Genomic DNA, 22,404 nt, shown 5'->3' with positions numbered 1-22,404 from the left:
ATTGAAATTTAATATTTGAATTGCTCGTATTAAAGCAATGAACATGTAAATTTTTTGGAAATATCAGGGCTCGAAAACTGATTTGCGGGCCGATTTTACATTTTTCACCATATCTACGGAACGAATTGATGGAATTTCTTGAAATTTGATATTTGAGTTCTGGTTGTTACCGAAACTAACTGGCGGGCATTTCAGGGAATTCGGGTAGCACAAAGCGAAACTTTACTAAGAGCCAAATTTACATTTTTCTAGGTATATTAACTATAAGCTTACTAATGTCCTAAAAATTGAAAAGAAGTATTTAAAAGACATTTTTATAATATTCTGTAACACTTTAACTTAACTAGACAATATACAATGCGGTCGGTTATGTGCTGACCACATCAAATTTTTTTTTTATTTAAAACAACGAATAATTTTAAAGTGCTTAAAAAGAAAAAAAATTGTATATCAATAGGCGTAAACTAAATATGAGGGGATAAAAGAAAATAAGAACAATTTTACTTAGCTCTTGCAATAATAATTACTACTAACCCTTCAAACTTCTTAAAAATTTTATAGATTTGAAAAAAAAATTTTAAATTACATGATTATATTACATTGCGGATTAACTCTGACGTTTAATTATTTCTTTTCATTAAGTTAATATTAGAATAATAAGTAATTTTTGTGTAAACATTGAAAAGATAAGATAATTGCAATATCTTATTTTTTCTAGGGGGCGATATCTTATTTTTTCTTTTATTGACAAGTAGTGTCAATATGTATACTCTATAGAAGTACAATTAGAGACACCAACTACAAATTGCACATTTTTTTCCAAATATTTTCGAAAAAGCTTCTCCAACATTATTACCAATTAAAAAATTTTACAGAAATTGAATTTATACAATTTTGAAAATATCTGAACAAAAAAAATGGTGTTCAGTTTTATTCTTAAATTTTTTCAAAAATATCAAAACCATCTATGTGTATAGGGATAACAAAATTTTCATTATTAATTCTGCAACTTGTCGCTATACTATTGACGGTAGTATACAATTGAATTTTTGCAAAAGTGTTATACACATTTATTTTAAATTTTATTAATTTATATTCAATATTTTTGTTTTCTGATTTTTTTTTTTTTTTTAGAAAAATCATACACTTCAATCTTTTAATCTACTTAACTTCCACTTTTTATTCTGCATATATCGAAAATCATATATTATATAAAAGAAAAAATTTCAATTAATTTATAAATACAATTAATTATGTGAAAAATATTGTTTTTTAAATTGTTTATTAAATTATTTAAACACATGTATGTTGTATATACATATATCATTTAAATATTAACTTCAAATAAAATATTTTTATTTTTAGAATTTAAATACACGGGTATATGTACATAAGAAAAAGCAAAACAAGAAAGAATATAAAAAAAATATATGAAAATGTTCCCAGGCTTTATGAAAAATAAAAAAATCATCATGAGAAAGAATATAACAAAACAAAAAAAAATTCCAATTTGTTTTATATACATACATATAATGATACCGTTAAAGTTATTAGAGCTGATGATATTGCTGATGATAATGATGATGACATTAATTTTTTGAGGACGTTTGATAACCCGATTCTTTTCAATTTAATATAATTTTATTAAATCTGCAACACTTGCAATCTCAATTCAAAAAAAAAAAATATCTACATTTTTTTTTTTAACTTTCATATAAAATCTTTAACATATTATTGTATATATACATAATATATACATACGTATAACACTCTACGTATTCTACATAACATATTTATAGAATTATATATATGTGTATATAAATTGAACACAATATTTTTAATATTATATATTTTATATTTACACTTACAAAACAATAATCATTAAATAAATAAACAATTGTACGTGTATATGTTTATTAATCATAAAAAGGACCGAAATATAATAAAAAGGCAAAAAAAATAAAAATAATAAATAACTATAAATAAACGTGTATAAAACATATAGCTTAAGTATAACAAAAAAAAAAAATGAAAAAACAAATAATATGGGGGTTAAAATGAAAGCTTCTTATATAAAAAAAAAAATTTTTTTTTATTTTTGCTGTGTATTTGATCAAAGTTAAAGCTTGTATTTATAAATCGTGTCATCATTTCAGCAACATTTGCTTATTTATTTTTTTTATATTAAAATTATCAATAGCCATGATCATTATCATCAGCATCATCATCGTTATCACAATCATTATCAATAAAAACATCAAAAATATTATTATATTTAATATATAATATTTTTTATAGAAATTATATATATATATATATAGTATGTAGTATATATAGAAATAAAAAAAATTATTATACCAATAATATATTTTATACTATGTACACATATTGAATTTGATTTATTTTATTAAATTTTTGATTCATTCATTTTATTTTCTTTAATCTTTTATAATATTTAAGCCTTTTCAATGAAAATATTGTACAAAACAATTTCATTTTCCATTTATATAAGTACTATAGAAGGTATATGTTGAATTCCATATGTAGTTCCATACTAATCTGTATAATATAACAGAAGCGGCACCTCTCATCCCAATATTTAATTGAAATTGTATAAAATAGTAGATTTCGGACAATAATAATTGTATTAAATGAATTCAATCGAAAATATTTAATTCTTTTTTGTCAACTTGTTATAAAACTAAAGGTACCGCAAAATAAAAATGTCAGTCAAAATTTTATATACCTAGTATGTATACTTCTCTTTTAGTATTTTCAATTTACAATTTATAAATAACGCGTATTTAGCAATATATTCACTCAATCAAAATCATTTTGAATTACATTATAAAATTATTATAAAAATTTTCAAAAAAAAACAAAAATGCTAACTAAAAAAAACAAAAATGAATAACTAAAATAATAACAATTTAAAACAAGTGAAATGATATTAGAAAATATCATTAGGTGGTCAGTCCGTTCTAAATAAGTTTATTGACCATTTTAGTACAATTTAAGCACATACGTTTATCTTATATGCGACGTAAAAAAAAAATTTTTTTTTTTTTTTGGTTTACGTCAAAAAATTGAAGTGCCTCTTGCTGTTTTTGAAAAAAAAAGCCTGGTTTCTTTTTCATATTATGTTTAAAAATTTAATTTTGTTATACGGTATAACAATAAATTAAAATAACAAAATATCAAAGAAAAATTAAAATATTTTTTTAATATAGTATGTACGAGTATGTATAGTATGTATGTAATTTTTTCTCATTTTATTGAGAATAATTTTGTATTCAATATTTTTGTATTCTACTTCCTGGAATCGGAATTATAATTTTGCAAAACAAAAAAAAATGCTTTTAAATAGAATTAGTTGACAAATTATTAAAAACTATTTTTTAAAAATTAAATGTAAAGCTAAGATTAAAATTGGTTCGATATTATTGAAGGAAAATACTTTTTGTTTTTGTCAATACTCAAATTTTATGAAAATTTAAGAGTAAATTTATAAGAAAAACAATAATTAAGAATGTGATGCTCTGATAGATGATAGAGTAAAAACTCTTTAACTCATAAAATTGCATCCTTATATCTTATACATAAATTTTCTCTTTCTTTTTGAATTTATGAGAAAGAAAATGTGTTTTGTATTGTATCTGGCGGAGACATGAGGGTAGAGAATCATGATAGTGTATCTCGCTATTTTACTCGCGAAGAAGTAAAAAGAAAGTGAGTATAATATTCTTTTTTTTTTTTGAAGCTGAGATGTTCAGTTGATAATTTGAGAAAAATTACAAAAATAAAATTGGAAAAATTAAATATCTATTAGAAAAACGGATAAATTCTGATTTGAAAGTGAACTGAAAAAAAGTGAGATGAAATAGCGAAATACACGACAGAGCTGTTAATTAGCAACTGAATATTTTTGGTTTCATTTTTCTCCGGATATGATACGAATTGAAAAGTAAAAAAAAAAAAAACAAAATATTTTATTAAAACAACAAACTAAATGAAAATGAAACCATAAACTCATCAATTTATGGTGACTTATTTTACAAGATGATGACACGGGAAAGTTTGCATTTGCATTTAATTGTAAACATATATTCAAATGTACACAGGCATATTGAAATTTTTGCTTAATTCAAATATATTTTTGTTATTGGCTACGACAGTGTCAATATTTTCACATCGTACTTTCGCAGGCTATAATAGAAGTACCTCCTCAAGACTAATACTACTTTCACCATCTTGATACTTTTATTTGAATTACCAAAATTTATTTAACTTCCAGATCGTATTTATGATTACTGCCATGACAAAACATATTTCGATCACCAAGCGAGTAAGCATTGAAACAAAGCACATTATTGAGAAAAAAGTTTATAGCCTAAATGTTAGAAATATTTTTATATGTATACAGTAGTTATAAGTCCAGCATGTGTCGGAACCAAATATTTTGTAATTGTAGAAATTCCAATTGAAAAAGTACCCACGTAATTTCTTGTAATAATTTTGATGACGAAACAAAGGAACGCATATAGGCAAATTGTATTTATTCAAAATAAAAATTAAATTCTATTCTGAATTTATAGTTTTTCTACAGGCAATTTAAAAATTCAAGCTTAACTATATTTCTAAAAATAAAATTCCACGTTAAAAAAATTGAATTTTTAATAATATTATTTTCTTTTTCAAATTAGAATATTTTTGTTATATTCTTTTTTTTTTGTTATTTACTCGTATACATAGTATACATAATAAGCGGGTATTTCTATATAAAACCCACTTTATAAATTTAATAAAATTTATAACAAAAGCATTATAAAATTTAAATATAATAAAAACAAATGAAGGAAAAATTGAATTCAAACGAAAATTTCAACCCCCAAAAAAAAAAACGAAAAAAAAAAAAATAAATTCTATTTCAAAATAAATTTCATTTTATTTGAGGTTATGTTTTGAAAAAAAAAAAATTAAAATAATTGTTATTGTTTTTTCTTTATAATTTTTGTAACAATGGTGCTCGTGTATGTTTTCAATAAAAATTAATAAACCTTATGTGCAGCTTACATTATCAATATTACATACTCACATCTTATTAACATGTAAGTATTATGTACATATAACATTCAACATAATGTTATTTTTTATTTACTAAGAATTAGGATATTTAAAAATATATTAACAAAATATTTATACAATACGTACATATGCATTTTATATAAAATTAAATCGAATACATTAACAAGAGTATATATACAAAAAAAAAAAAAATTGATTTCAAAATCGCAATAAATTTCCATTCAGAATTTTGTGTTCTAATATTCACTTATAATATATATAAAAAAAAAGCAACAACAACAAAAACCAATGAAATTTATTTAAAAAAAAAAAGCTTTTCATATTTCCGGTATTATAGCGGTCAAAGTTGCACTCAAGGTCGTAATTGTTAATGTATTTGTTGAGAATTACCAAAAAAAAAAAAAATAAAAACAAAAAATAACAAGAATTAAGATAAAAACAAGAACAATACATGAGAGAATAATGAAAATTTTCACCCCTATATTATTTTTTTTTTTTCTTGTTTCTTAAAATTTAATATAAATTGTGTACATACATGTGTAACATGTATATGTTTAGTTATGTGATATGTTGTTGTAATACAAATGTATGTATTATATTATGTATATATTGTATAATAATACTGTTGCTCTCATATTCATGAATATTGTTTTCTATAATAGTGATGATGAAAATTATTAATAATAATAATAATAATGATATTGATGATGATCCTAATATTGATGATGTTGAACTATTAAATTTTCTTTTGCATAACTATGTATATTTATTGTTATTGTGTTTACTAACCCAATAAACAATAATTATATTCGTTCTTTAAAATTTGTCAAATGAGTTGTTTACGACACAAAGTTTCAATTCAAACAAGAACATTTGAAGCAATTAAATCATAAATAATAAAAAAATTATTAAATTAAATTAAAATTTCAATAATACCTACTTGGAAATGAAATAAATTTTAAGGTCTAAAAACACTAATTTAGATTTCAAACGAAATTCAATACTTCTTGAGAGAAAATTACTTTCAAATTATTTGTAATTTGAAAATTTTACGGAAACTAAGAAATAATGATAATATAATAAAAATATACTAAACTGTTATATGTACCCATGTATTGATTTACATTCATAAATTCCCTACCCACATACATGTATGATATACCGCCCCCTATATATTGCATCGATTAAACGTAATAACGTTCCAATTTAAGTAATACAATTTTAGTGAAGTATTCTTTTCTAGAAAACTTTCATAATATTATTCTAATCTATATTATAAATTGATTATAAGAACTTTTAATAAAAAAAAATAAGTATAAGTTGCGTATTTCAATTTCTATATACATACTCGTATATGATATTATGGAAAAGATGTCATAAAACAAAATAATAAAAATATAAAAAAAAAAATTAAATTAAATTTATGTAAATTGCTCATCGGGACCCACTTGTACAAAATCAAATATATGTTTGTTATTTTTATTTTTTATTCTCATTGTTTTTCTACAATTACAAACGAAACTGTTATATTATGGAAGCATTTTGGAATTTATGTTTTAGGGTCGCATATTTTAGTTTTTTTTTTTAGTTTTATAGTTTAGTTAGTTATTAGGTAAAAATCTTCACTGATGTCCAATGTTTTTCTGTTTGATTTGCAAATTGAAAATTAAAAATAATAAAATAAAAAAATCAAAAAATATATTTTACTTACGTATAAAATTATAAATTATATTTATGGTATTTATATTATACATACATACATATAAATCGGACATATAATATTAAAAGTGATCTCTTTAAATAAGTTTTTACATAAAAAAAAAAACAAATTATTATTAAATATTTTATTTTATTGTTTTTTATTATTTTTTATATTAAATTTTATTTTATCATAACAAATAAAAAATTTAATTCAAATAAATAAGTTTAGTTTATTTTGAGCTGCTGATGTGATATATTTAAATTAAAAAAAAAAAGAAACACAAATTACAAAACCGCGGTGATCCTTTATTTAAAAACGACGGAACTTTACAACGAAAATATTCCAAAAGGAAGTTATAAAATTCAAAAAAAAATAAAAAAAAAATTAATTAATAAAAATGTGTGAAAATTACAATAAAATTTGAATAAAATTATTGAAAAAAAAAAAATCAAGAATAGAAAAAATAGAAAATATTAAAGAAAAAATATGAAAACTAAAAAATGCAAAAAACATAAGAGTGGTGTTTAAAAAAAATCGAAAATTAAACAAAAATACAAAAAAAAAATCATTTTGTTAAACATTAAGTAATTTAATTAATTTTAATTAATTTCGCCGAAAATTCTAAATGAATCGATTAATAATTTAAATTTATTAATTTTACATATGTAAAAATTGCAAAAATACAAGTTCTAATTAAAAAATTTTCAATTAAAATTAAAATTATTTCAAAATAAATAAATAAATAAAAAAAATAAAATAATGGAAAAACTTAAAATATTTATTTGGTATTTATTTTCATTATTTAGTGGTGGTAATTTAGGTGGACATTTATTACGTAATGTTACAGAAACATCACAATATTTTCGTGATTTTTATTTACGTGAATATGTCGCGAATGCATTAAGACAAACCGATCGTACCGTTAATCCGTGTAGTAATTTTACTGAATATGCATGCGGTCGTTTACAATTACGTGAAAATAAAACATATTTTGCACAATATGAAAGAATTGAAACATTAACAGAACATTTATTTACATATGAACAACCGAAAACAGTTGCCGAATGGAAATTATTTAATTTTTTTGAATCATGTAAATTTGATCGTATCGAAGAATTATTTCGACAAGTTGATGTATTACATTTTATTAAATATTGGCCAGAAACAGGACGTTATATTAATAATCGTGTATTAGCAAAATTATTAGCTGAATTAATTGAAATTGCTGAATTTGATTTATTACAAATTGAAATAAATTCAAATATTGTTGTATTACGACCACCATATCATATGCCAAAAAGTTTAAAAATTGAAGAGGTACGACGTAATATTGTTAATTTTGAAGTTCCTATACAAATTGCATTAGATATTGCAATGAAAATTGAAAATTTTTTTGAAAAATTTAAAATAATATTTCGTAATGCACCGGAAACATCACAAGATGTAACATTAAGTTTATGGCAATTAAAACGTGAAATACCATTTTTTGATTGGGATGTATTTTTTGGTGTTATATTTCAACGTTGGAATATACCATTGAATGCAACACATCCAAAAATTCATGTACAAAATTTTGGTTTAGTTAAAGAAACCTTAACATTAATACGACAAACTGATACAAAATATGTTGTTGATTATTTAGCATGGAGATTTATACAATTAGCAAAATCTGATGAATCAAAATGTGCAAATATTTTAGAATATTTTCGTCCAGTTGTTATGGCAAAATTTTATCGTGTCTATTCACAACCTGAGGATGAAGAAAAACAAATTGCAATTAAAAAACTTTTTGAAAAATCATTTGCTCAAGTAATTAAAAGAATTGGTGGTACACATGAAGAGAAAATTAAATTTCGTAAACAATTTCCAAAAAATTTTACAAGAATTTTACAAGATGAAATCTATTTTCGTAAATATGCTGATTTAAGAATATCACCACGACATTTCTTTCAAAATGTTTTTAATATACGACGGCAAATTGAATCAACAAAACATTTACAAGTGCAACCAGATGCAACAACATCATTTGATTATAAACGTTTAATACGAAATCGTAATAAACCGATGTTATATTATTTTGTAACCGAATATTTTGATATGTGGAAGGAGAAATTTGAAAAAAATGAAGTATTACAACGTGGTTTATCACCATCATTTTCAAAATGTTTAGAGAAACGTTTTAAAAATCGATGGCCACGTAATTATCCAGTATGGGAATTTCCAAATTCAATAGCATATTATGCAGCTGGTAAACAAAGTTTTCTTGATTATGAAAAATATTTAAAAACTTCACCAAGTCATGTTTTATTTCGTGAACGTGAAGTTCTCGGTGAATTTAATATGAATCATTTAAAAGCATTTTTCTTATTATTAACACAAAATAATTGTATACAAATTCGTAAATCTGGTTTTCGATTCAATGAAGTTGCTGTATTTTTAATGAATTTTAAAGAATTTTCAAGAGAATATCATTGCTATGAAGGTGATATTATGAATGCTAGAGAAAAATGTGAAGCTTGGTAATATAAATTTAATTTATAAATGTTAAATAGAAAGGGATAAAGAACAACAATTACTTTTGAAATATTTTATAAAAACATATTAAAAAAAAAGAAAAATTTCATTAATTTTGCAAATTGTTATTTAAATTTTGTTAAAAGAAATTCCAGAATTTAAAATAACAAGGAATCGTACTTTAAAATTCAATGCAAAATCATTTTTATTTAGGAGTATCTCTATATACTAAATTAATTTTTATATAGCTTGAATTTATTTAGTATCAATTTATGTATTTCTAAAATGATTAAAAAATTTTTATAATCATACTAAAATGTAAATAAAAATATTATATAAATTTTTATATAAAAGTGAAATCTAACTAATTCTAATAATATTTTTATAATATTAGAAAAATTATAAAATTTAATTGTCATTAATCAACCATTAACCGATGAACTGCGAAATATCGACGGAAATAAAACAAAATTCGTCAAAAGAGCATAAAATTTCGTCAAAACAAAGAAAAATATAATTTTCGTTTACATAGAGTGTAAGTGAGAATGGTATATTTTATATACAATTGTTAAAATTGCCCTTTGGAACAACTCTACTAGTTTCTAATATTTTCATTTCAATCTAAATTACTTGTACCTCTAAATACGTTTTTCAGACTCGGAAACTAAAAGAAAAATTAAGATTTATTAAAATTTTATTTTAAGTATATAAAAATTAAAATATAATTTATTTTTATGATTGATTAAAAGAAAAACCTGTTCATTAGATTTAATTTTTATTTATTATATTTACGATTAAAATTAATAATATTATTTTAAATAAATGAAATTAAGAGAAAAGAAAATTATCTAACGAAAAATTATATATATATAATAATATATTAAAGATCTTAACGAAGTAATTATTTTTAACGAATATTTATTATTTACTTTTTATTAATAAAAAGTGTAAAATAACAATAAAAGAAGTTTTTCTTAAATAAAAATTAAAAATTTTTGAAAGAAGCTCAAATTTGACGCAATAAGTTGGTAATTTTATTAACATCAAATTTTCGCTCAATTACAGAAATTCCCTCAAAAAATTATTGAAATAAATATAATACCATTAACGCGTAATAAGAAAGATATGAGAGAGAATATATAAATTAATATTAATTTCATTAACAGATATTAAATAAAATAAAATTTAATAAAAAATAATTAAACCCTAAGTAATGAGGCGAGTAGAATAAAGTGAAACAAAGAAAATTATTGCGAGTATATTTACGAAAAATATTTGCATTTATGTTATATACATATGTAAGTTTATACTAGAACAGTGATTCTCAAAGTAGTCTATATAGTGGACCCCCAGGGGTCCATGAAGACCTGTTAGAGGTCTACGAAAAAAAAAATGAATTTAATTAAATAAATTTTTTATTTAACTTTCTCACATCATAGGTATACCTCGCTTCTGTTAGAAATTAAGATCTATCAAAAACCGAAAAATCCGACAAGGGGTCTACAAGAGAAAAAAATTCGGGAACCTCTGTACTAGAATAACGAAATTATAAAAAATTGAGAGCATCGAAAAAAGAAAATACAGAGCTATGATAAGTTAAGAAAGAGATCAAATTTTTCGAGTTAAATATTTTAAAAATATTAAAAGATGTCACTTTTTGATTTCATAAATCTGCAAGAACTACAAGAACTTTGAATTTTTAATTAAAAAGCGTCTGAATTCACTATTTTTTTTTGTGTCCCTCATAGTATTTCCATGAAGAATAAAATATATTTTCCCCATCCAAACAAAAAGTTTAATATGAAATTTTACAAAATTTTAATAATCATTTGTAATTTTAATATAAAATTAATGCTATTATTATAATTATTCTATATTGTTTCGTCAATTTTTGCATTTAAAAGAACAAAATTCTAAATTTAACATCAATTATACACCTGATTAAATTCTACACTATATTTACATAGTCATCTTTTTGTGTTCATTTTGAAATTGGAATTCTCGTGTCCTATTCTTATTTTAATGGCATTTTTCAGTAAAGAGTTCCAAAAAATATTCCAATAATCAAAATATTAATTGCAATTTGTCATTTTAAAAAATAAAATGAATGAATGATTAAGAAAATTTGCATAGATTTTGGGCAAAATGAGATACGGAATTGCAGATTTTTGTCTTGAAAATGTTATGAACATTATAATAATTACTTACTTTTGTCAATTTCGGAAAATAAAACAGCGAGATATGTACATAATTAAGCCCTTAATAAAATATTATGTTCGTTAATTTTATAATTTTTTAAATTACATAACATAACAAAGAGAAAATGTATTTTTTATTTATTTATTAAAATATTAAGATTACGAGAAAACATCTTTTCCATTTCTTATACAGACTGATTGCCATTGTATAAACATCAAGTTAATTAAAAATCTTTATATTGTTAAAATACCATTATATATATATAATTAACTAAAGATATTCCAACTAATAAGAAAGTTTCAAAATAAATAGAAGCAAATAGATGAATAAAAATTAATCAAAATTAAAAGTAGAAAATTTCATTTCGAAAATAATTTAATTAAAATTAACAACTTCTAAATTATTTATTTATTTTCGCCCTTCTTCTTTCTTTAACCCAAATTTTTTTTTATACAATCTTAATCAATTTATAAAATTGTTTTGATTCTTTCAAATAAACCATACAATATAAATAATTTTCTTAATTTCATTAAGTGAATTATTTTATTTCGTATAATGAATGTGCGTCTGTATTTATAAACATATAACATTCATTCACAAATTCGTACATTATGTAATAGGAAAATTAATGTAGTACTAAATTTAAATTAATCGAATAAAAAAAAAGATTTCGGAAAATAAATAAATAAATAGAATATTTTTTATCTAAATCTAAATATCTAAACACCTACAAATATTTTTTTAACAAAAAATTTTTTTTAAGTTAATTAAAATATTTTTTTGAATTTTTTTTTATTTAGTCAAAAATTTGAGTATTTTATGAAATGATTTAGTTTTTAAAAATTATATTAACATTCTCCACATCGTTCAGCACTTAATTAAAATATTTTTTACTCATATGTATATATACATATATACATATGAACATAACAGATTGATATTCATATAATCTAAAATAACACCAACATAATATTATTAATTTTTTTGAAATACTCCGTCATATTCTTCCAATATATTAATAAATATATGAACACGACCATTAGAGTCAAAATTTTATTATTATTTCAATAGAATATAAAGATTTATTGACACTTAATTAATATTTTATGGTAAATATTTTTTAATAACAATAAAATATTCAATCATATACGAGGACAAATATGGAAAGTTACTTTTGATAAAGACCATAAATTGTCAGATTAAAATAAAATTTATTAATAAAACGAGAAAAAAAGTAGAGTTGACCTTGTCAACTCTGTGATACCCGTACGAATTTGTTATCCTATGTGCGAATAACTAATGTGCCATAACTAACTATGGGGCAGACTATGACTTTAAGTTGCCGTATTACCATATTAATTTATGCAAAATTTCAGTACTATGTGTTTTTCAAAATACTGGTTGTGCCAAACTACTATTGAAGTTGTATGGCAGCTACCAGAAAGAGCCAAGAAATTTTAGCGAATTTTATCAAGCACATCGGCCCTACTAATATATTCACTTGTGTGAAATCTCAATATCACAGCTTATATAGTTTCTGAAATATAGCCAAATAACTTTTGAAGTTGTATGGCAGATACCAGAAGGAGCCAAGTAATTTCAACGGCTTTTATGAGACACATTGGCCCTATTAATATATTTGTTTGTGTGAAATTTCAATACTACAACTTTTATAGTTTCTGAGATAGAGCCAAATAAATTTTGAAGTTGTATGGCAGGTACCAGAAGGAGCCAAGTAATTTCAACGGCTTTTATGAGACACATTGGCCCTATTAATATATTCGTTTGTGTGAAATTTCAATACCATAGCTTTAATAGTTTCTGAAATATAGTCAAATAACTTTTGAAGTTGTATGGCAGGTACCAGAAGGAGCCAAGTAATTTCAACGACTTTTATGAGACACATTGGCCCTATTAATATATTCGTTTGTGTGAAATTTCAATACCACAATTTTTATAGTTTCTGAGATATAGCCAAAAAAATTTTGAAGTTGTATGGCAGCTACCCGAACCGGTACCCCGATCACGTCCAATTTAAATAGAGTTCTGGCACTTACTACAATAAATCATTTGTGAAAATTTGGTGAACTTAGCTCAATTAGTTTTTGAGTTATCGTTCGGACGGACGGACGGACGGACGGACGGACAGACAAAGCTAAATCAATTCAGAATTTGACGCTGATCAAAAACATACACTTGAGTCTATATCTAACACCATTATTTCTTAGCGTTACAAACGGTAAATTTTTTTATTTGAGATGACATAAAATTTTAAAACATACAATTTGTATTCCAAACTAGAATCAAATATGAAAAATAATAAAAAGACACGTGTCAATAATTGTTTTCCATTAATAATATTACCCTATATTCTATATACATATTTTATTTATATATGGTATATTCTCTAATAGTAAATGTTATACTGTGATAGAAATAATTTTTTTTTTTTGTTATGTTGTATAATATTTACCCCTTTTTATAGTTAAAGTGATTCTTTTTTTAATAATAATACGAAATGCATTTGTGGACAATGCATATGTATGTATTTATGTATATGTTTGTATGTATAGTAATGAATAATTTTGAAAATAAATAGCTCACAAAATAATTTACCAGCAAATATAAGAGCGTATACTTATAACTTAAAAAACAAGTAATATTTTTTTTAGTACACATAATTGATATGGATGTTTTTGCAATATACAATAATGGCTGTAATTCTTACGTAAATACAAAAATTTTTTAATGCTTCAAATAATGTGACTAAACAAACCAATTGATTTTAATGCTTGCACTGACTACTTGATGTTATCTTTTGATATAACGTCAACTACGAGGTAAGAATTGGGATAATTCGAGGTAAAAATTTTTTCACTGTATGTATTGCCTTTAGTTTTAATATGTGTAGCGCTTTGAATAATTGAGTTGTTTACTCTGGCTCAGAGAATTAAATAAGTTTTGCAAGAAATTCAAGTAATTTTATTTTTTGTTCCGCTATGGTTATAATTAGTCTACTTTTAGTCCAAAATATATGTTTGAGTGCTGAGCCAGTTTTAACCCTAAAATCATATTGATAGAGAGAGGGTTAAAATGGTAAGAAATTTCAAGTCCATATTTTAATTTCTTAATAAATGTACTATAAGTATTCAATTTATTTTTATTAAAATATTAAAATAATCATGCGGTATTTTATACTAATTTCGATTAATTTCAAAATACTCAAGATCTATCAAAATAACACAAAATCGTAAATAATTTACAATTTTCTATAAATTTGGACTTCCCCATTTTATATAGTTTAAAATTTTCCTCTAAATAATTTTCAATTCAAAATAATCTATTTCTTTCCTACTTACGTACATAATTAATAATAATTAACAAAAATCCTAATACTGATTAATCTTTTTTTTTTTACTTTCAATTTTAATTAGGCTAATAAATCAAAAACAAATACAAAAAGTTCTATTAGAACATCTTTTCGAAAATAAAAAAAAATATAGAAAAAAAAAGCTACACCAGTTTATTAACCTTATAATTCAAATAAACGTAATCAGCTCTTTCACCACCATTTCTTATACTATAAACATATATATACATACGCATACATAAACACAATATATGTATATTTTTATGTATATACATAAAATACCAATTGTTATAATTGAATTAAATTTCGATTACTTTTTAAAATTTATTTTACGTATTATTATGGTAAGTACAATAATAATTGGTATAACAGAATATATTATAGAGATAAAAATATAACAGTGTAAACATGATATTGTACAACCGATATAATAGTGTGTATTCGTAGATATAACAAGTAAGTATAAAAAAATATATATTTATTTATTTATTAGAATATAAATTTTATATAGTTAAATAAATAATATAAGTACGAGTGTTTTTGCAAAAAAAAAAATTTATCTATACTTATTTATTATCTACAAGTTCATGGAAAATAATTTAAAATAATTTGGCAAACAAAATTTCAAAAAATATTGATTAAAAATTTAAAAAAAAAAAGAAATCGATTTTGTTATTCTCTTGAACTTTACTTATTTGGGAATACAACAGTAATATAATAGTAATTATTAGAGAACTGTAAATAGCACTAAAGTAGTATTAAGATCTTAGTGCTATTTGACTTTAAAAACAAAACCATCGGACTATCGACATCGGGCTATTCCTATTGTTGATTCAGGACAAGTGTGGAACATGTAGACATAAATAATGTGAAAAAAAATTGCCAGCGGTAAATACGAAAATTTAGGCTATTTTACCGTCGGTGGTAATTTCGCTTGATTTTGGGGCAATCCGATTTAAATATGTGTTTTCTATATGAATTCTGATATTTCAATCGCTCTCATTCTGCATTCAATTTTTCTATATTCAACGAAAATTTAAAGTTCAATAAATGAGAAGTTTATCATGAATCATGAATGATGACATTAATAAAATTGTATGTAGTACTTTACATAAGTTGAATATAAGCTTTTGATATATACATGTAATATCAATTTGATACCCACAGCTTTTTTCCTCATCTAACTCTTTATTTCTCTCAAATATTCCTAAAAAATGACTTCATTGACGCTTCTTTATTTGGTAATTTTTTTTTCTTGCTTCTCTTTTTATAATTTTGCTTAGTTTTCTCGTTTTTTCTAGTAAAAAGTCAATCACCTTATCGTTTGTTTTTTTCGTTTTCAAAGTTGTTTTAAAATTTTTATTTTATTTTGCTTCCAATTTTGTAATATTTTATAAGAGTTGAAAAGAGTTTTGCAATACTGAATTAATATTAAGTTTATAATATAATTATAAAATAAATAAAAAGTAATGACACTAGATAGAAATCTAAATATTCTATCTTAATCGTCATACTTTCCAAATAATTGCGTCGGACAATGTACATAGTTTCATTTTATGGAATAAAATGAACATGGAATCAAATATTTTAGAAACAAGAATTTTTATTAAGTAAGAGTGAGAGGAAATCATCAAAATTTCTATTTCAAAATTGGACCGAATCAAAACACAAAAACGATTTCAGATAAATGATTACAAAGTTGACCAAAAGATGGCTCAGAATTAAAATCGGAAATCTTATTTAGAATTTTTATTACATTGTAGTAGCTTTTTGGGAGTTGTTCAGCAAATATTTGAGGAAGGCGATATAATACAACGCGAACGAAATTTGGGTATGGTTTAGAAATATTCGCGGTATAAACTGGAATCATTTAATTATTAAAATAGATAAATGACATATTTGGAGATCATATCTTATAATACACTGGTTGAAAATACAATGAAAGTTGTTGCTGCCATGTTTGTTTTTTCTTTATTTTTTTTTGTTCTTACTTTATAATTAATTTTTTATATAAAAAAAAAAAACGCCTAAAAGAAATTTTCTCAACTTTTTTAAGAAAAACTTTTTTTTTTTGTCAGAAAATGAGCGAATCGCAATAATAGGCAAAAAAAAAAAAAACAAAAAGAACAAACCAAAATCTAAATTTTACTAAAATCAAATTTTTTCAACAAAGTTTATAACTGGCTCGTTGGTCTAGGGGTATGATTTCCGCTTAGGGTGCGGGAGGTCCCGGGTTCAAATCCCGGACGAGCCCGAGTGAATAAAATATTTTTTTTTTTTAATTAAATTTATAAATGGTATTGATTTTTTTATTTTTAAACTTTCAGATTAAAAATGATTCGTAAAAATTTAAATTAATTTCTGAGTTTTCTATATTTTTAAAAAAGAACTTGTAGAAAATTGTAGAAGTATCTCAGAGAATATAATATATAATCTTCTATAAAATTCTGAGTTTCGTATCACTTGTTTAACTATTTATACAAGTATGCACACATGGAAACATGTTGCATATACAAAATGTAAGTACAACAGCTATTGCCATTTTTGATTCTTATTATCTAAATACATAACATAAGTAAGTAAATGTACTGTTGAATTTTTTAATGAACAAGATAAAAATGAGAGAGTTGAAAGAAAGAAATATATATAAGTATTTATTTATAAAAAAATTAAACTTACCTACTATACGCCGATAATAACCAATTTAATAATAATCCAGCTTTTGAATCGACAGGAACTTGTTGTGCAGTTGGAAGACGTTTATTTAAATTATGATATAATGATGATACTAATGTTTCTAAACGAGCTACACTAACTTCACTTTGTGGCTCCAATGTATTTAAACCATTTTCTCTAAATGCCTCAATAACATTCCATATATCGACTAAATGTAAATTTGTTGATTTTTGTATATAACGTAATTTTGATGCTGTGCGATACGATGCAAAACGTATCGTATCAAATGTTTGTAATCTTAAATCTTGTAAAATTGCAACCCTTGGTTCAACTTCCATCATTTTGTTGCCGGTTTTTTTGGGTCTTTTTTTTTTTAAATAAATTATTATCAGTGCATCAGAATTAAAAACAAAATATTTTTACTAATATTATGGTTTTTTTGGATTTTTTTATGCTATACAAGTAAATTTATAATTAAGTTTAACTTTAGCTGCTAAATTAACTTCTAAGATAATAAGTTTTTGCTCTTTTTTTCTTCAGTAAGTATGCGTACAGTATTAGTGATGAGTATGATCTGCGGTTCTTTCAATTATAAGAAATCTGAAATTAGGAAATACAGGAATATTATAAATTACGAAATATATATGTATAATTTTTTATATTATATAAAAATTTAAAATACAAGAGAACTTTAACACTAAATTAATTCCTAAGATTTACAAATCCGGCAAATCAAATTAAATTTGAAGTTATTCAATGTATTGAACCCATATTATATATAATTATTTAATTGTAACTCTCAGGGCTTCGGAATACATACATTTTTAATATTTCAATTATCTGCTTGCTTATTTTTGTGTTTGATTGCTGATTTTTGCAACTTTTAGATGACGCAATTAATTTGAATTGACGCAATAATTAAGTTGCTTATTATGTACACGCAATGAACCTACAATCAAGTAGCATGCATAAGTTCTTATATTACACATATATATTTCAGACACATTTCCTTCAAATTTGAAGGGACCTCAAATTAAAGAAACATTGCTGTATATATGTATGTATTTATGTAAAACTGAACACGATCAACAATCAAATACAAATTCATAATTCCCAATAAATGATATGCAAATCTATGCATATACAATTATGAATATATTCTGTATACAAAAACCAAATTCATAATTACTCAGTAGTTGGAATGAGTATAAAAATATTTTGTTTAGCTCCGCAGACATAAATAGTACATATACATAAATACAAAACATTCAGAACAATTAAAAATAAAGTAATAATTTAATTATAGCAATAAATAAATTTTATGAGATTGCGTTCTTCAAAAATGAAAATGTAAAAATCAAATATTGTGAACCATAAAAAAAAACAACAATTATGCAAAAATAATAAAAATACGCAAAAAAAAGATTAAAACAAAAAAAAAAAACCTTACTTTTTTTTTATCTTGTTATTATTGCTTAATTAAATTATTATGACAGTTGTACACTATTAAATTTCAACAAACATATTTATAGACAATACAACGGTAATAATGACACGACAGTATTACAGCAGCAATAATAAAAAGAAAGTCAACATTCATTCGATTCTTTCGTCCGTTTGTACGTTTGGCTTCCAACATTTCTATATATTTTAAGGCACAAAACTGAAATTTTATACGAACATAAGTTCTTTACTAGAAATTTATTTCCCTCTTTCCCCCCTCTTAAAATTTATAGACCCGAAACAAAGTTCTAACAATGACACAAATTTTTAACTTTTCTAAATGCAACAATATGCAAAACTACTTTAAAATTTTCAAAATAGCCGCTGCAAAACATTTTTCCTATTCCTCTACATCTCTCTATTTCTAAGTCATAACTAACGGTATCAAAAAATTACAATAAATGCATATTTAATTAGTTTCTCAAAAAAATTGGCTAGCTTAGATAAGTTACCTTTAACCGAAGTAAATGGCAAATTTACAACTATTATAGCTAAAAGGCATATTCGAGTTAATTGGGGTGCGATTGACTGCTACGTCTACCAAACAACGGTAAACCTTTTATTTTTCTCAACTCACAAAATTAAACGTCGAATTGAACCTGTATAATATTAAAGCTTCTTTTAAATTTTTGTGTTTTCTCCTAATTGTATGCAATATTTTTTATAGCATAAAATAATTTTGGTACATAATTATTATACATTAGTTATATATTAATAGAAATGATATAAGTACCTTGCAGATTATTTTTACAAAGAGTAATTAATACTCTTCTTAAAGGGAAAGGTGCTACTTTACAAACCACTGATTTCATTCTAAATTATTTTGTTCACAATAAGAATTAAAAAATTAAAATTTAATTCTCAACTGGTTTACGTAGGCAGGATGTTATGTTATATGTAATGTTATCTTAAATATACATTGCGAATTACAAAATGGGTACACTAATACAATTTTCCTTTTGCAATTGGGTAATATAGTGAATGTAAGTGTGAATATATGTATACACGTATGAAAGAATTTACATGAAAAGAAACTAAAGTTTTACATCCTTCCTTGAAATACTTTACTACCTAACAAAATGAATACGGGTAAAACTTCCTACATTTAATTCTTGTACATAATATAATAAAAAAATATTTAGGAAATTTTTATGCGTAAAAAATTAAAATTTTATAACGAACATAGAACGAATTCACATATAAGAAAATTTCTAAAGTCATTCAAATTTAAATTACAATATTTAATGTTAGTTATTGAGAGATCCAGAAAATAATATAATTATAAAATAATTAAAATATTTAAATAGCATAAAAACATAAGGGAAAAGATGTGTTTAATTGTAATATAAGTAGGTACACCAAGTATATAATATGAATAAATATGTATAAAAATATGAAATTAGTTAAATTTCTTAAATTTTAATTGTTTCTTTTAAGTACACATAATTACAAAAAAGAAAATATACTTCTTTAATTAAAATTTCTTACATATATGGAAAAATTGTCACAAAGATTTCTGTCTCAAGAAATTAAAGACCGTATTAGAAGTGACATTTTTTATACATAATTATATTGTCTAGGATACTTAACCTCAATGTGTGGATATGATACATTCAAATAGAAATATATGTAGTTTATTTTAATGTCAACATTATTTTATTGAATAAAACGACTAACCAAATTGAATGTGTATAATTTTCACATTTGAAATTTTCATAATACAAACACACATAATTTGATTATTTTTATATAAAATATCAAAAATGTAAGGTAAAATTTTCATAAGATTATATGAATAACATCCGAAATGTGAAATTCACATATAAAAATTATTGATTTCAGCATAATTCAACTATTAAAAAATTTGTCTCTTTTATTGAAATATAATTTGAAATATATGGTCCGAAATTTTTCATGACCAAATTATCCTTCAGTATATGGTCCGAAGATCTTCATGGCCAAGAAAACGATATTAAATATGTTGTCATAGAATTTATGGTGATGAAAGCGCTATGTAAAAATTTCACTGAATTTTAAAACCTTTTTGACAATATTGACACCTGACCCCATAAAGTTAATTCTTTTGATGCCTTTTACAAAATAAAAGAAACTTTTGACATGTTATTCTAAGAGATACCTATTTAAATCGGCTGAAACTTTGAAGTATAACAACTTTCTTATGTGAATTTGAAATATGCATCTGTGCCAAGTTTTAAAGCTTTAACTCGTTCCGTTCTCAGATTGGGCAATCAAAAACAAACAAACAAACGAATAAATATAAATCATAATAAATAATTTCAATTAATTTACACGTATTCAATTAAAAACAACACCTCAATCATCCGAAAGTAATTCTGTCGAAAAGAAATCTCGCTTGTGGTAGCTAACTCTACAACTCTTAAAAAAAATTTGATACATAGCCGCATAATTACATTTTGAGGCTCACTGTTTTAATACGGGAAATAATTTTTGTATGTTTTTTATTTCCAAAAAGCATCACTAATTATGTTGTCATTCAGTTTAAATGTACAGAAAAGTACATAAAAAAAAATTTATTCATAATATGAGTACAATCAACATATTAAACATATATACATATGTACACACATAATATAATTTAATTTAATTTTTATTCATTTACTTCTCCATCTTGTCGGAAAAAAAAAAACAAAAATTAAAAAAAAAATACATTCTTTATTTTTGTTGATTAGTAAAAGAACCAAGAAGAAAAGTAAAGGGAGAGAAGAGAAAAAGTTGTTAACACAAATTTTAATATATAAAAACAACATGATAAAAATGAAATAAAATGAGAATAAAAATTCAACCCATTTTCAGTTGTTTACACTCCACCCCAAAAAGAAAACACCAAACAAATGAAAAACATAAAAAATCATATACAAACAAAAAAAAAATAACAAAAATATTATGTATAATATAAGTATGTCATATTTTGTGTTATTCATCGGTACCACTACAATATTACCACACCATTTCATCTTAAATTCTCAGTTCATAACATCTTAATTCCCATTTCATCCAATATAATATTATGTGTGTGCGGTTCTTTCCTATCCCAGTGAAAATTTTGGTTTTATTATAAAAAAAACAAAACAGAAAATTTTATACGTTTTGTACTCTAGACTTATTATATGTTAAAATTTATAAAATGAAAGCATTTATAAGTTAAATATCAAGAGAGAAAATAATCAGAAAATAAAGAGAATTTTTTTGTTTCTCAATGTTAGTGCTCTTATTTTCATTTTCAGTGAATCAAAAACAAGACATAATTATATGATTCCCTTAAGACCGAGAGAATTCCTATTGTTTTTGTATAAATGGTAAAAATATCACGACT

At 23.1% G+C, this 22,404-nt stretch overlaps 1 protein-coding gene across 4 annotated transcripts in view; it reads right to left on the bottom strand.

Moving 5' to 3' along the window:
• The window catches only part of LOC129610700 (dystrobrevin beta), a 115,971-nt gene that overhangs the window by 24,812 nt on the left and 68,755 nt on the right, over positions 1-22,404 (bottom strand). For all 4 annotated transcript variants that reach the window (XM_055523354.1, XM_055523352.1, XM_055523355.1 and 1 more), the window contains one exon: positions 17,550-18,146. In XM_055523354.1, the coding sequence (XP_055379329.1) occupies positions 17,550-17,887 (338 nt within the window). In that variant the 5' untranslated portion in view covers positions 17,888-18,146. Of the gene's footprint in view, positions 1-17,549; positions 18,147-22,404 lie in introns of those variants that run through there.

The sequence above is a fragment of the Condylostylus longicornis genome, unplaced genomic scaffold (assembly GCF_029603195.1).
Source record: "Condylostylus longicornis isolate FDR11 unplaced genomic scaffold, ASM2960319v2 ptg000047l, whole genome shotgun sequence".
NCBI classification, from domain to species: domain Eukaryota; kingdom Metazoa; phylum Arthropoda; class Insecta; order Diptera; family Dolichopodidae; genus Condylostylus; species Condylostylus longicornis.
Note: the sequence above shows the minus strand (reverse complement) of the source record. Positions and strands in the feature narration are given on the sequence as shown.